This window comes from Salvelinus alpinus, chromosome 2 (assembly GCF_045679555.1).
Source record: "Salvelinus alpinus chromosome 2, SLU_Salpinus.1, whole genome shotgun sequence".
Taxonomy (NCBI): domain Eukaryota; kingdom Metazoa; phylum Chordata; class Actinopteri; order Salmoniformes; family Salmonidae; genus Salvelinus; species Salvelinus alpinus.
Genome location: NC_092087.1, coordinates 30,332,982 through 30,345,899, shown reverse-complemented (window position 1 = coordinate 30,345,899; position 12,918 = coordinate 30,332,982). Strand labels below are relative to the sequence as shown.

The window sequence follows — 12,918 nt, the reverse complement described above, 5'->3', positions numbered from 1 at the left end:
TTGTTATTGAACAATGTTAACGTCGACCCTGTCCTCTCACTATCTCTAAACATCACTGCATGGATGAATATTCTGAAGGTAATCAATCTCACTGAGGTTATATCATGAACAATTATTGTTACTGTACTGGAAATATATGTTAACTGTGGCTTGTTAACATGAAGTTATGCAGAATTCAGAGGTGTTGAATGTATGTGTCTCTAGTATACAGTACCAGTCAAATGTTTGGAGACACCTACTCATTCCAGTTTTTCTAAATTTAAAAAAAATATTTTCTACATTGTAGAATAATAGTGAAGACATCAAAACTATGAAAAAAACACACATGGAATCATGTAGTAAACAAACAAGTGTTAAACAAATCAAAATATAATATTCTTCAAAGTAGCCACACTTTGCCTTGATGACAGCTTTGCACACTCTTGGCACTCTCTCAACCAGCTTCACCTGGAATGCTTTTCCAACAGTCTTGAAGGATTTCCCACATATGCTGAGCACTTGTTGGCTGCCTTTCCTTCACTCTGCGGTCTAACTCATCCCAAACCATCTGAATTGGGTTGAGGTTGGGTGATTGTGGAGGCCAGATCATCTGATGCAGCACTCCATCACTCTCCTTCTTGGTCAAATAGCCCTTACACAGCTTGGAGGTGTGTTGGGTCATTGTCCTGTTGAAAAACAAATGATAGTCCCACTCAGCGCACATCAGATGGGAGGGTGTATCACTGCAGAATGTTGTGGTAACCATGCTGGTTAAGTGTGACGAATTCAAAATAAATCGTGACAGTGTCACCAGCAAAGCACCATCACACCTCCTCCTCCAGATCACCCGTTTACCCACACCGCGTCTCACAAAGACACAGCGGTTGGAATCAAAAATCTCAAATTTGGACTCATCAGACCAAAGGACAGATTTCCACTGGTCTAATGTCCATTCTTCTTATTGGTGTCGTTTAGTAGTGGTTTCTTTGCAACAATTCAACCATGAAGGCCTGATTGACGCAGTGTTTGTAACTTGAACTCCGTGAAGCATTTATTTGGGCTGCAATTTCTGAGGCTGGTAACTCTAATGAACCTATCCTCTGCATCAGAGGTAACTCCGGGTCTTCCTTTCCTGTGGTGGCCCTCAAGAGAGACAGTTTCATCATAGCGCTTGATGGAGTTTGCGACTGCACTTGAAGAAACTTTCAAAGCTCTTTACATTTTCCAGATTGACTGACCTTCATGTCTTAAAGTAATGATGGACTGTCGTTTCTCTTTGTTTATTTAAGCTGTTCTTTCCATAATATGGACTTGGTCTTTTATCAAATAGGGTAATCTTCTGTATACCACCCCTACCTTGTCACAACACAACTGATGGGCTCAAATGCATTAAGAAGGAAAGAAATTCCACAAATGTACTTTTAACAAGGCACTTCTGTTAATTGAAATGCATTCCAGGTGACTATCTCATGAAGCTGGTTGAGAAAATGCCAAGAGTGTGCAAAGCTGTCATCAAGGCAACGTGTGGCTACTCAAATATAAAATATGTTTTGATTTGTTTAACACTTTTTTGGTTACGGCATGATTCCATATGTGTTATTTCATAGTTGTGATGTCTTCACTATTATTCTACAATGTAGAAAATAGTAAAAATAAAGAAAAACCCTGGAATGAGTAGGTGCGTCTAAACTTTTGACTGGTACTGTATATTTAGGCAATAAGGCACAAAGGGGTGTGGTATATGGCCAATATGCCATGGCTAAGGGCTGTTCTTACGCATGACGCAATGCGGCATGCCTGGATACAGCCCTTAGCCTTGGTATACTGGCCATATACCACAAACCCCCGAGGTGCCTTATTGCTATTATAAACTGGTTACCAACGTAATTAGAGCAGTAAAAGGTTTTTGTCATATCTGTGGTATACGGTCTGATATATCACGGCTGTCAGCCAATCAGCATTCAGGGCTCGAACCCAGTTTATCTAATTATCTTTAGAAAAGCAGAATAAGGGTTTAAAAGCAGTGCAACATCCTGAGGTAGTATATCACCTGCAAATTGACTCCCTCTTTTTGTGTACCAGTCCTGTTAAGAGAAACCATCTGAAATGTTATGATTTGTGGAGACCAAACTCAACTAATTGGCCCTTAAGTCTGCTGTATTCCTACCTGCACTGCAACAGCCAAACAACAAGTAAACAACCGTGCCTGTCAAATGAACTGGTCGCACATCTCAAACCAAATGAGGAGTTTAGGCTACACTGGGATGTTAACGCTTTGGAAACAGCAACTCTGTATTTCTGTGGCTTATTACATATTGATGTATGCAGTTATGCACAAGACACAGGGAGTAAATTAAAACAAGCTGTTTGATTGCACACAAAATTGTGTTTTAGTTAGTTGCAATTGACAGTTACTAAATTACTTAATGGAGGAATGTTGGCAGATCTGTGTTGTGCCTGGTGAGGGGGTGCATAGTGGCTTCAAGGTATTCAGACGGCGTGCACAAGCCAAATTCTCTCCTTTATTAACTACAATCCGGCAGATGCCTTTCTCCTGCTGTGGTGGAATCTTACTGTTGTTTTGAATCTCATAAAGGCTCATTACCAGTACCTTAATCAGTGTTGAGGCCTAGCGTGGGGCTGCTACGCGTGGGTTGTACCTGGCCCCATCTCTCCCTGCCTCTGGCTGATTACACACACACAATGCTAATTATCCTACATACTCATATTTCATACCTGAAGCCAATTCATTGTGTTACACTTTGTTTCTGAAACAAGAAAATAGACCCGTGCCCACTTTGTTCAGGTATTGCATATTTTTAAGAAGCATAGGAAGTGAATGCTTATTGGAGTGGGTCCTAAAGAGCCCATTTTGCTTAACGGAAGAAAAATATAGTTATTTAGGCCATTAACAACATATAATTGAGTGGAAGTAAAACCTGTCATCCTTTTCTTCTAGGAGAGGAGAACACACCAGGATGGTTCTGTGCAGAAGATGAAGGGAAGACCATGGCACCATTTTGGCCTTTACTCACCTGCCGTGTGCCTGTCTTCGCCACCAAATCCTCGGACAGGAAGGTGAGTTCCAGCTTCAAAAGCCTCTTTGTTCGGCTCAAGTCGTCTAGTTAAACAGACTAGTGTGCGGTCTTCAATAGTTTTAAGGATTGTTTCTCAGACATGAACGGAGATACACTGTATGGCTTAACAGAATGGCCGCAACCCATCGACATCACCACTCAATCAATAATCACAGCATCTACAAGCAGAGAATGAGGGGCATGTCTACTGTGCTACATTGCAGTGCAGTTAAACACAGTCTTTTCCCATTGACGGGTAATCAAAGAGTACTTGCTGCTGCACCCCAGGAGCTAAAAATACACCATCTCAGGGAGGATCTCACTCCAATGGTCCTAGAGTCTTGGAACAGTACATTCCCCAGCAACGCTGGCTAGAAAGTGGCGATCAATAGAGCCTGTTAAGAGTTGGGAGCCTCGCATAAATCAACTGGCAAACTGTAAGAGATGGACTAAAAGGTTTTCAGGACTCAGTCAAAAAGGTATCAAATCAATTTGCAGTGGCTGGAAGATGATATTTCTGACTACATTTTCAGCTATAATGTGGTTACGGGGCTTGCAGTGCAAGGTGGGTGGGGGATGCCAAATTACCATGGCCACCAGGGGAGGACGTTATAAAGTGATCATGCAATTACCTTAATGGCTATGGGACACCTAAGCATAAATCAATGTTCTGACATTAGATTAAGATCCCACACAACCCAATAGTCTGTCTGGAAGCCATATGGGCAACGGAGCAAGGGGGGTCCTCGGCAGCTGGAACAGTAGAGTCTGGAGGAGACAAACATCCCTCTGTATTATTGTGGGTTTTAGAACGTTCCCAAAGGATCGCATGGAGCTTCTGGATTCTTCTACTAATGTCTGGTACACCTGCTGAGAGAGTGAGCCAAGGCAATTAATGGATTTGGAGCCAGCAGGACCACACTGCCTCAGAGGATTTGCCCACATTCTCTTTTCCTAACACAAACAAATGAGACACCTGAGCATGCCAACCAAAGGGCATGGAAACCATGTCTGTTATATGAGCTGACCACAAAATTGCCTGATAGCGAACTATTTTCTCGGGATGAGAGACATTGTTGTTGTTGTTTGTGATTACATGAACGTGCGGGTGAGTTTCTGAAATGTATGTTTATGCATGCGTGTGTGCCTGCACTGTGCGTCTGTGTTCACATTAGCTGTTGCTGGAGCGCATGTGGGAACAGGGGGCTGGAAGAGGCAAGCTGAATGTGTTTTCTCTTTAACCAAAAGAAGGTGGCATTAAAGGGAGTGACTAAGTCTTCCATGCAGAACAGCCTGTGATTAGGGGCTTAACTCAACAACAGACCCCTCCCCCCTCTTTTTCTATCCCTACCTCTCTCTCATTCTTTCTCCCTCTCTTTATCATCCTCTCTTTCTCTCACTCTCTTTCTCTCACTCCGTCCCTCCCTTTCTGTCTCTCTCTCTCTTCTCTCTCCAGCTCAGCCTTTGCACTACCACTGGGAAGCACACGCCTATACGTGCCAAAGCTCCCAACATCTCTTTCTCCAGTGTTGGCAGCCTCACTTGGCAGTCTGACTTACAGTGAGGGTGAGAAAAAAAAAAAAAAAGAGATGTGGCTGAAGGAGCCAGAGCCGTTTCCAACAGAAAATAAAGTTCTAAAGCAGCGTAGCATGAACATGCGAGCAGAGCGCGGGTCACCTGAGGGAGCTCTGCCAACTGATCACTGCTGTGCGCTCTGGACTCTGCTCACTGGGAGATGGAGAGGGCTGCTGGGCAGACTCGTTAGGCACCGGAGATAACCCTTATCACAAGTCTCTGTTGAGTGAGATCAGTAGGGATTGACTGACACAAACGCACACGCACGCACGCACACACTCACACACATACGAGACCCAGTCTATCAGGCATAGTTTGCCCCACTTCTGAGGCACATAAGCAGAAGCTAATGTAGCACATCCTGTAGCCCTTTGTTGTGCTTGGAATTAATTATAATCTCTCAACCATGCAATTCCTCAAACTTTAAACTGTACTGTATGTTGAAATCAGGTCTTTGTAGAATATATTATGTTATTAGGACACCATACCTCTACCCCACTGCCCACCTCACCAACCATGTGAACTTGAAGTTCATTTAACTAATACTGAGGAGTGAAATAGATGGCTGTTTCAAAATGCCCAAGGAGCTGGCCGTAGGCTGTTGCCTGTGTCTAAGTGCTGGGTGGTAAAATAATTTTAGTTGGCTTACAGTCTGTGGTGCTCAGCTTGAATCCCCCAGCCAGGGCCCAGCTCTCCTTCCACCACTCCACTCTCCTCCAATCTCCATCCTGAGTAGGCATCTGAATGTCACAGGGATGTGGTCTGCTGTGTTTTCAAGGCCACCCATTTCCATTCCATCTAGCATATGTCACACTCAGACGCTCCAAGGCCGGACTAATGGAGCGGATGCAATGATGATGATCCCCACTATCCTAGAGCAGATGAGTGGTTTAGTGTATCATATAGCAGCTCCATTGAGAACTTTGTATGTGTGTGTGTATGTGAGCATGTGTGTGTGTGTGTGTCTGTGATGAACCTGTCTTTACACAGCAGAAACCCTCCACGTATCCTCCAGACTGAAAAGGCCACATCCTCAGCGCCTCGTAGGGCTCTCACAGATCCAAGACCACAAAGAAAACAAATGTCACCATATTCCGTTTATGAGGCATTAGGAGAAGGAAAGAAGCTGGGGATGGCTGGTATGCAGCAGTAGAGCTCTTATACTACTTTTGGGGATTTCATCATGTAGGCTTTGAAGTGGAGAATGACAAGCTGGAAAAAGGGTTTGGGCTGCATCAGGGTTAGCCTTCTTTTTCTCTTTTTTTGAGAGGATTATCTCCTGTGTCTCGGAACAGAGACTGGCTGGCTTGCATCTCGGCCTAATACACTCAATTAGTTCACAGAGATCACTAGCCTCGCTAAGCAAGGTCACTGTTATTTGTTTTTTAAATCTATTAAATAGACGTCATGGCGAGACCATCTCCTTTGTTCCCTTCATTGAGTGCAGTGGAGAAACATTGAACATGGTCACTGGGGTCTCTGCGCTGGACTTGTTGTGCGTGTTTGTGCTGCTTGCTGTGCATGTCCCTCCCGCTCTCCGTCTCATCCATCTTTCCTGCTGATGGTGGGGATAAGAGAGCAGGCAGTGGCGTGTTCTACGACTGGCCCTAAAGGAGTGATTCAGTGCTGGAGAGGAGTTTGTAGAGGGGCCATCATCACTGGTCTCAGGCTGTAAGTGTTGGAGTCTATTTATAGCTTTGTTGGGTTTGAAAGAACTGCTGATTTACGACAATACTGACTTAAAGCTGTTATGGCGTTGGTGACAAAGGTGGCTCGATTGGAAGGCTGTATGTGTGTTGCTCACCACACTGTAGACGACGTGCCCATGAAATATGGATCAAAAAAGAGGGAGAAAAATGGAAAGGGAGAAAGCCTTTTCCCTGATGATGAAACATCCGTATGTTGATTTTTCTCTCTCTTCCCAACATGGTTTTGGGTAAAGTCATCAAGATGACACCTTATGCAATCGCTCTCTTCCTCGTTTCTTCACAAAGGTCGTTCTTTTATTTTCTGAGCAGCAGATATCATCCTCCTCTCTGATTTGTGGGGAACAGATGCCACAGCATGGATTAAAAGCTCTTCCTTGACACAGATCCGCTGGGGCGTAGCAGGCTCCCTTTCTAGTCTCCAGCGCTATCCCTCTGGCAAACACAAACACACAAACAGCAGGGTGCAAAAGTGCCTGAGCCTGTCTGTTTGGAAAGTACACACTGTCCCCACAGCCATGTTCCCCAGCTCTCATCAAGGCTTTGCTTTATTAATTGCTAAAGCCGTAACCTCCCCAGCTCCCCTGTCTCACAGGAGTGGTGTGATTCATTAGGAGGGCTATAGATTTTTGGTGAAGGAGGGTTCATTTCAAACAGCCCTAATCTGCTGCTTGTTTATTCATCTCATTCTCCTCTCTCCTGGCGTGTCACCCAGCATCAGAGGAGAACTGATCTCTCCACACAAACAGACTGCCGCTGCTCATCCTCACAGTTCAAACGGGGCAAGGCGACAGGCCCTCGGAGGGAGGATTATAGGGATGCAGGAGGAAGTGTCAATCTGATTTCTCTGTGCTAGCTGGATCACAGCAGACGTGTCGCCTGGACTGATACGGCCAGGCCTCCTGGTCAATGCTGCGGGGTTGCTGGGCTCAGCAAAAGAAAAACTGCTTAAGTCCACCTTGTCACCATCGCGGGGACACAGTGACAGCACACAATCTCATACTGCTTAATACTCCTCATCAAAGACACACTCACTACAGGGTCAGGGCAAACTTCTGGCATTTAGAGAAAACAACTCACTGTGAGTTGTCTATTCCAACATCTTCACCAAGGTCTAGTGTAGACAGTGGCCGAGCTCTCATCTTTGTGGATCTCTTTATGTCAGCACTAAAGACTATCAGATGCCAAGCGTATTGAGCCAAGATAATGTTTTATATTGATGGTGATAGTCAGCACAAACTCAGCCCACCTCAGCCTTCTGCTGTGTAGATTGGTCTATCTCTCCTGTGAGTAGTGTTAGTGCTGTGCCGATTTGTAGGGACTTCAGAGGTAAACTCAAAAAGCACTGATGAAGTATGAGTTTTATTTGAAATATACCTAAATTATGGTAATGAAATATGAAGTATGAAGACAGGATTAATCACGTGCTTTACATTATCATCCTTTCAGGCCTCTGAATTATGTCGACATCATTATGAGTTGTTTGTGTGATTACCATGGTATTTAAAAGGTTTTCACAACCCTCTGTTTTTCCTTGCTTAAAGCTCTTTCAGTCTGGCTTCCATCCATGTCTTCTCTTCTCTTTTCTACTGCTCTCCATACCAACAGAGGGCAGTGTGGTGCTAGTGTTCAGATGCAGGGGCAGCCTGAGCCATTGCACTGCTTGACTGCGAGGTCATCTGCAAAGGGGCTGATCCGTCGTTGTGACAGTTAACATACTAATTACTGTGAATCATACGTTCTCTAGCAATGCCTTGGAGAGGGGAGGGCCGCTCCCGTCCTCCACCCCCCTCCACCCCTGAACCAGTGTCTCACTTCACTCTGTTCCTGTCAAGATAGTGCACAGACAAATTGTACAACCAGGAGGGGAACACAGTAGATGGGCTAAATGTTAGCCTGCTGATGTAAACATTCCTCCTTTTGTATGATATAAAAGGATACTCTAATGTGCCAGAATATGAAATCCCTGCATCACTGAAGAGAAAGCAAATGAGTTCTGCATCCCACCCTGTTCTACCCTGTTCTGAATGTTCCAGTGTGTTTGTTCTGTTGGTTTGTTCTGTCTTTCTCTCGGTTTGTTCTCTCCTTCTCTCTGTTCTTCTCTACTAATTACTCTGTCAGTCTCCCCTCTACCGGAACAATACATGGCCCACTGCCAGGTCTTACAAGAACACTAGCTACCTCCATGTAGAAAACTGTAAGACAAAACAAAAGGGCACCCTCTTTTGAGCATATAGTGGCTAATTGACTACCGTGTTCATATTCCATAATGTAATAGTTCTTCCCTGTTGCCAGAAGTTGGCTTGATTTTCTTACTGTCCAGAAAAGTGGGTGAGCAAATGAATCAAGTCTTACCTTACAAAAGCAGAAAACTGATTAATATTTTTGAGAGAGTCTTGCATTGAATTTCTGTTTTGTTGAGCCAATCTGGCCACAATAGAATGGGTTCCAAGGATGGCAGGGGAAATTTGAAACCCAAGATATTACTCCTTGATCCTATGTAGAGACGGCCTGGCAACTGTGTCCACGTCCCCCTGTTTTTGTCTCAGTGGGTACCAGAGGACCCTTTGTTCTGAGTTCCATGCCATCTGATCAGGAGGATTAAAAAGCCTCTGCCACACACCCTGTGCCTCCCGTTCGGTGCCATCCAGGATCCCTGTCGAGACAGAGTTGTGGTTGTGGAATCTTATAGGTGGGCAGAGATCACCATAGCCTAGCACAACTGGGCCTCATGCAGATAGATGTGTGCCTGGCAGGGATAGATGGGGGGAGGCGATTGACGCCACAGAGAACTCTTGGCCCGTGGTCCTCTTTTGAAACCCATTATTCGACGGACAGTCCATCGCTTTCCTCCAGGGAAGTTGGAGCCGCACGCCATTGCCGCTGGAGCCAGCGGGGATGGAGAGAGCGACATGCAGAATGTGCATCACATTGGCTGGACGTGTTGCTATTGCTCAGCGAGCAGCTGAGAAGGACACGTGGAACAGACAAATCTGAGTTTGTTGAGTCACGAATTTCAGTTTGTGATTTCCTGACAATGTCAGGCCACACTCAGAGCAGATATATGCAAAACTATTCTTCCACTTCATTCCACTTATTGCCTGATCTGATCTGTGGAACAGCCAAAGGAGATACCGAATCTTTACTTTACAGACAATACTTATTAAATTGAAGGAGACATCCCTGGCCAGGCTTAATAATAAGCTGATATCTGTATGTTTATCCCAGAGCTTTAACCACACTGTGAGCTTAGCTGCAGGACAATATAGAGTTAAAACAGAAAGCAGCTGCACCCTATTCAATCCATTCCTACTGCTGCAGATGGTTTAATCATAGTCTTTCAATAACTTTGAATATTCTGAGTAATAGAGGGCTGCAAGCACAGACGGTGGTTGACGCTCATTTAATTTAAATCGCTGGATGACATCCAGATCATGAAATGATAACATGAGCAGAGTGTCTTAACTTTGATCCAGCCATCTTTCTGGGTTAGATTCACTGGAGGATATTGAACAACAACTAACAAGCAAACACAGGGCTGTCCCTTTGGTGGCAGTGCCATGTGCTCCTTAGACTGGAAGCTGTCTAAGAGAGGGTCTCTACACATACTGACACTGACTGTGTGTGGGCTTTAACTGACTGCTACTCTATTGATTAAATGCAATTGGGTGCGAGTGCCGGAGCCAGTCAATTATCAGTTAATAAACAGCAGAAGTTTCCTATTAGTGCCTGTTAGTGCGTGTGATTGTTGCTATGTGGAATTGACCAGGAGAGGGGAAGGGAGGTGATGTGAGGAGCGTTGCCTTGGGTGTATTATACCTAACTCCATTGGGTTGATTTTTCTTGGCCGGTTTTGTTATTGTAATTCTGAGCTTAAAATATAATACATCTGGCCTCCCGGGTGGCGCAGTGGTCTAGAGCACTGCATCGCAGTGCTATGCTGCGCCACCAGAGTCTGGGTTCGCGCCCAGGCTCTGTCGCAGCCGGCCGCGACCGGGAGGTCCGTGGGGCGACGCACAATTGGCTTAGCGTCGTCCGGGTTAGGGAGGGTTTGGCCGGTAGGGATATCCTTGTCTCATCGCGCTCCAGCGACTCCTGTGGCGGGCCGGGCGCAGTGCGCGCTAACTGAGGGGGGCAGGTGCACGGTGTTTCCTCCGACACATTGGTGCGGCTGGCTTCCGGGTTGGAGGCGCGCTGTGTTAAGAAGCAGTGCGGCTTGGTTGGGTTGTGCTTCGGAGGACGCATGACTTTCGACCTTCGTCTCTCCCGAGCCCGTACGGGAGTTGTAGCGATGAGACAAGATAGTAATTACTAGCGATTGGATACCACGAAAATTGGGGAGAAAAGGGGAGAAAATTAAAAAAATAAATAATAAAAAAATAAAAAAATAAATAATAATAATACATCTGCAAACAAACTCACAATTCTTTGCTGGGCAGGCCCAAACTGTAAGCTCAGGAATCACACTCCAGAATGAATCCCACAATTGGTAATACAGCACACTATCCAATAAAGAGAATCCATTACACAAGAAAGAATGGAGCCAGACAATGCAATGCCTGCTTGCTGCAGTGTGACTACTCATTGATAACGTTACAAACCTCCAGTGGGTTCGATGCATGTGCCTCGTAGAAGTGCGCACAGCGATCGTCACACATCTAATGTGTGGTAAATTTAGACACAGTGGAACATAGATTTCACAGCAGTTGCACAGGAACATAACACCTCCACCGGTGTTTCCCTCAGTAAGTCATCCCTCCCTTGTGGAACCAGAGACAAAAGCCTGACAACACATGCCAACTGTATAAATAGTATAAAACATGGTTCTATTGTGGACTGTTACCAGTGACAATACCTTCAATCAAAGGCCAGCTTTTTGGATTTGACTGCAGGTGCTAATGCATATTACTCTCTGGCTGCCATTGATGTAAGCTAAAACATGAATGGTGACTATCATAGGGGGGAGGCCAGTCCCTGATGATGTATGTAGGAATATCTACAGCTATAGCTCTTTCCCCTGTCTTCCAGCATGCTGCAATGCAGGCTATGGCCTACACTAACCATAGTGGCCACCTAGAGGCGGCATATGGGCTGGCGCCCCCTTGGGGTAATGGGTGGGACGAGCCCAGTGTCGGGAGTTGGGTTATTGGGAACCTACAGCTGGGAGACCGCCCTCTCATTCCATCAACAAACCTCAATTTAATTAGCTCACCTGCTGATCACTAGGTAGCCTAGTGGTTAGAGCATTGGGCCAGTAACCGAAAGGTTGCTAGATTGATTCCCAGAGCTGACAAGGTAAAAAGTTGTCGTTCTGCCCCTGAACAAGGCAGTTAACCCACTGTTCCTAGGCCGTCATTGAAAATAAGAATTTGTTCTTAACTGACTTGCCTAGTTAAATAAAGGTTAACATTTTTTTTATTTTATCCCCTCCATCTCTTTCACCCATTCCCCAAAGTCCTCCGTCAAAAATAACATTCGATCTGGCTTACCTGCCTCCCTACATCCTCCCTCCATCCTCCACCTCCAACTTGGATCTCCTCTTCTGATTGGCAATTACCTTAGCGGAATCTTGTATCACAATGATTTTTAAATGGTTCCTCACTGATACCTTATCAGTATTGGCAACCTCAATGGCGTGTGCATCGCTCAAAACCACACGTGGCCTCTGTACCTTTCAATGCTCATTTTAGGTTGAACTGGTGTTTATACAGCTTGATTTGTTTACACCTACCAGCATTATTTTTAAGGTATTTTGATTTGTGATTTATATTATTGAGTGTACACTTCAGCGGTGGGCAATCTATCTTGCTGGGAGCATTTAATTCCATTCGGTCGAGGTCCTAGCTACATGTGTGTATATATACAGTATACCTGGGACAGGAAGGGTATATATAGAGGGACAGTTCTGATAGAGTAGGGATCCCTTTAGTATTAGCTGACTTTCTCCAGAGAGTGCTAACAGACAAAGCAATTGCCGTCTGTGAAGATTGCCCGCGAAGGCTAGCTGTCTCCGGTGACTGATAAAACCCACCGTCTGCAGCCCACAAAACCACCACCATCCCATCGCTACTGCTGCTGTCCCTCTGGTTCAGCTACCAGCCTCTTCCTCCTAACCTCAGGGCTTCCATATGGGGCCCTATTATGACTGCTGTTTAATTACCAATCAAAAAACAGCTCACTCCTCTTAAGGGATGGCTAGCCGAGAGGGAGAGAGAGGGAGAGACAGAATGAGAGAGAAATAGCTCACATGGGCTCTTTAAGCAGAGAGAGAAGACAAAGGGTGAGGGAGAGCAAAAAATTGATGGAGAGAGAGAGAGACAGTGCATCTGCATGATGAATGTGAATAGATGTAGAGAGACAGAGGGAGTGTGGAGGACAGATGGGCAGAAGCAGTCATCTGGCCGACATAATTTTTCTGGGGATGTGTTTGTGTTTACAAACAGACCCTGCCAGGGAGAGAGGGAGGGACTTAGCAAATTAATGTTATAAATTATCCATGATTTATGTTTGCTGCCTTGGGGACAACAGTAAAAGGCGTGCAGCATCGATAGCTGACCCGGCTGAGCCTTATCCTCACCCTA

General features: G+C 45.3%; 1 protein-coding gene across 5 annotated transcripts in view; it reads left to right on the top strand.

The window, feature by feature from the left end:
* LOC139558736 (rho guanine nucleotide exchange factor 10-like protein) overlaps window positions 1-12,918 on the top strand; it is a 121,426-nt gene that overhangs the window by 66,177 nt on the left and 42,331 nt on the right. For all 5 annotated transcript variants that reach the window (XM_071374149.1, XM_071374122.1, XM_071374141.1 and 2 more), the window contains one exon: window positions 2,939-3,057. In XM_071374149.1, coding sequence (XP_071230250.1) covers window positions 2,939-3,057 — 119 coding nt within the window. The remainder of the gene's footprint in view (window positions 1-2,938; window positions 3,058-12,918) is intronic.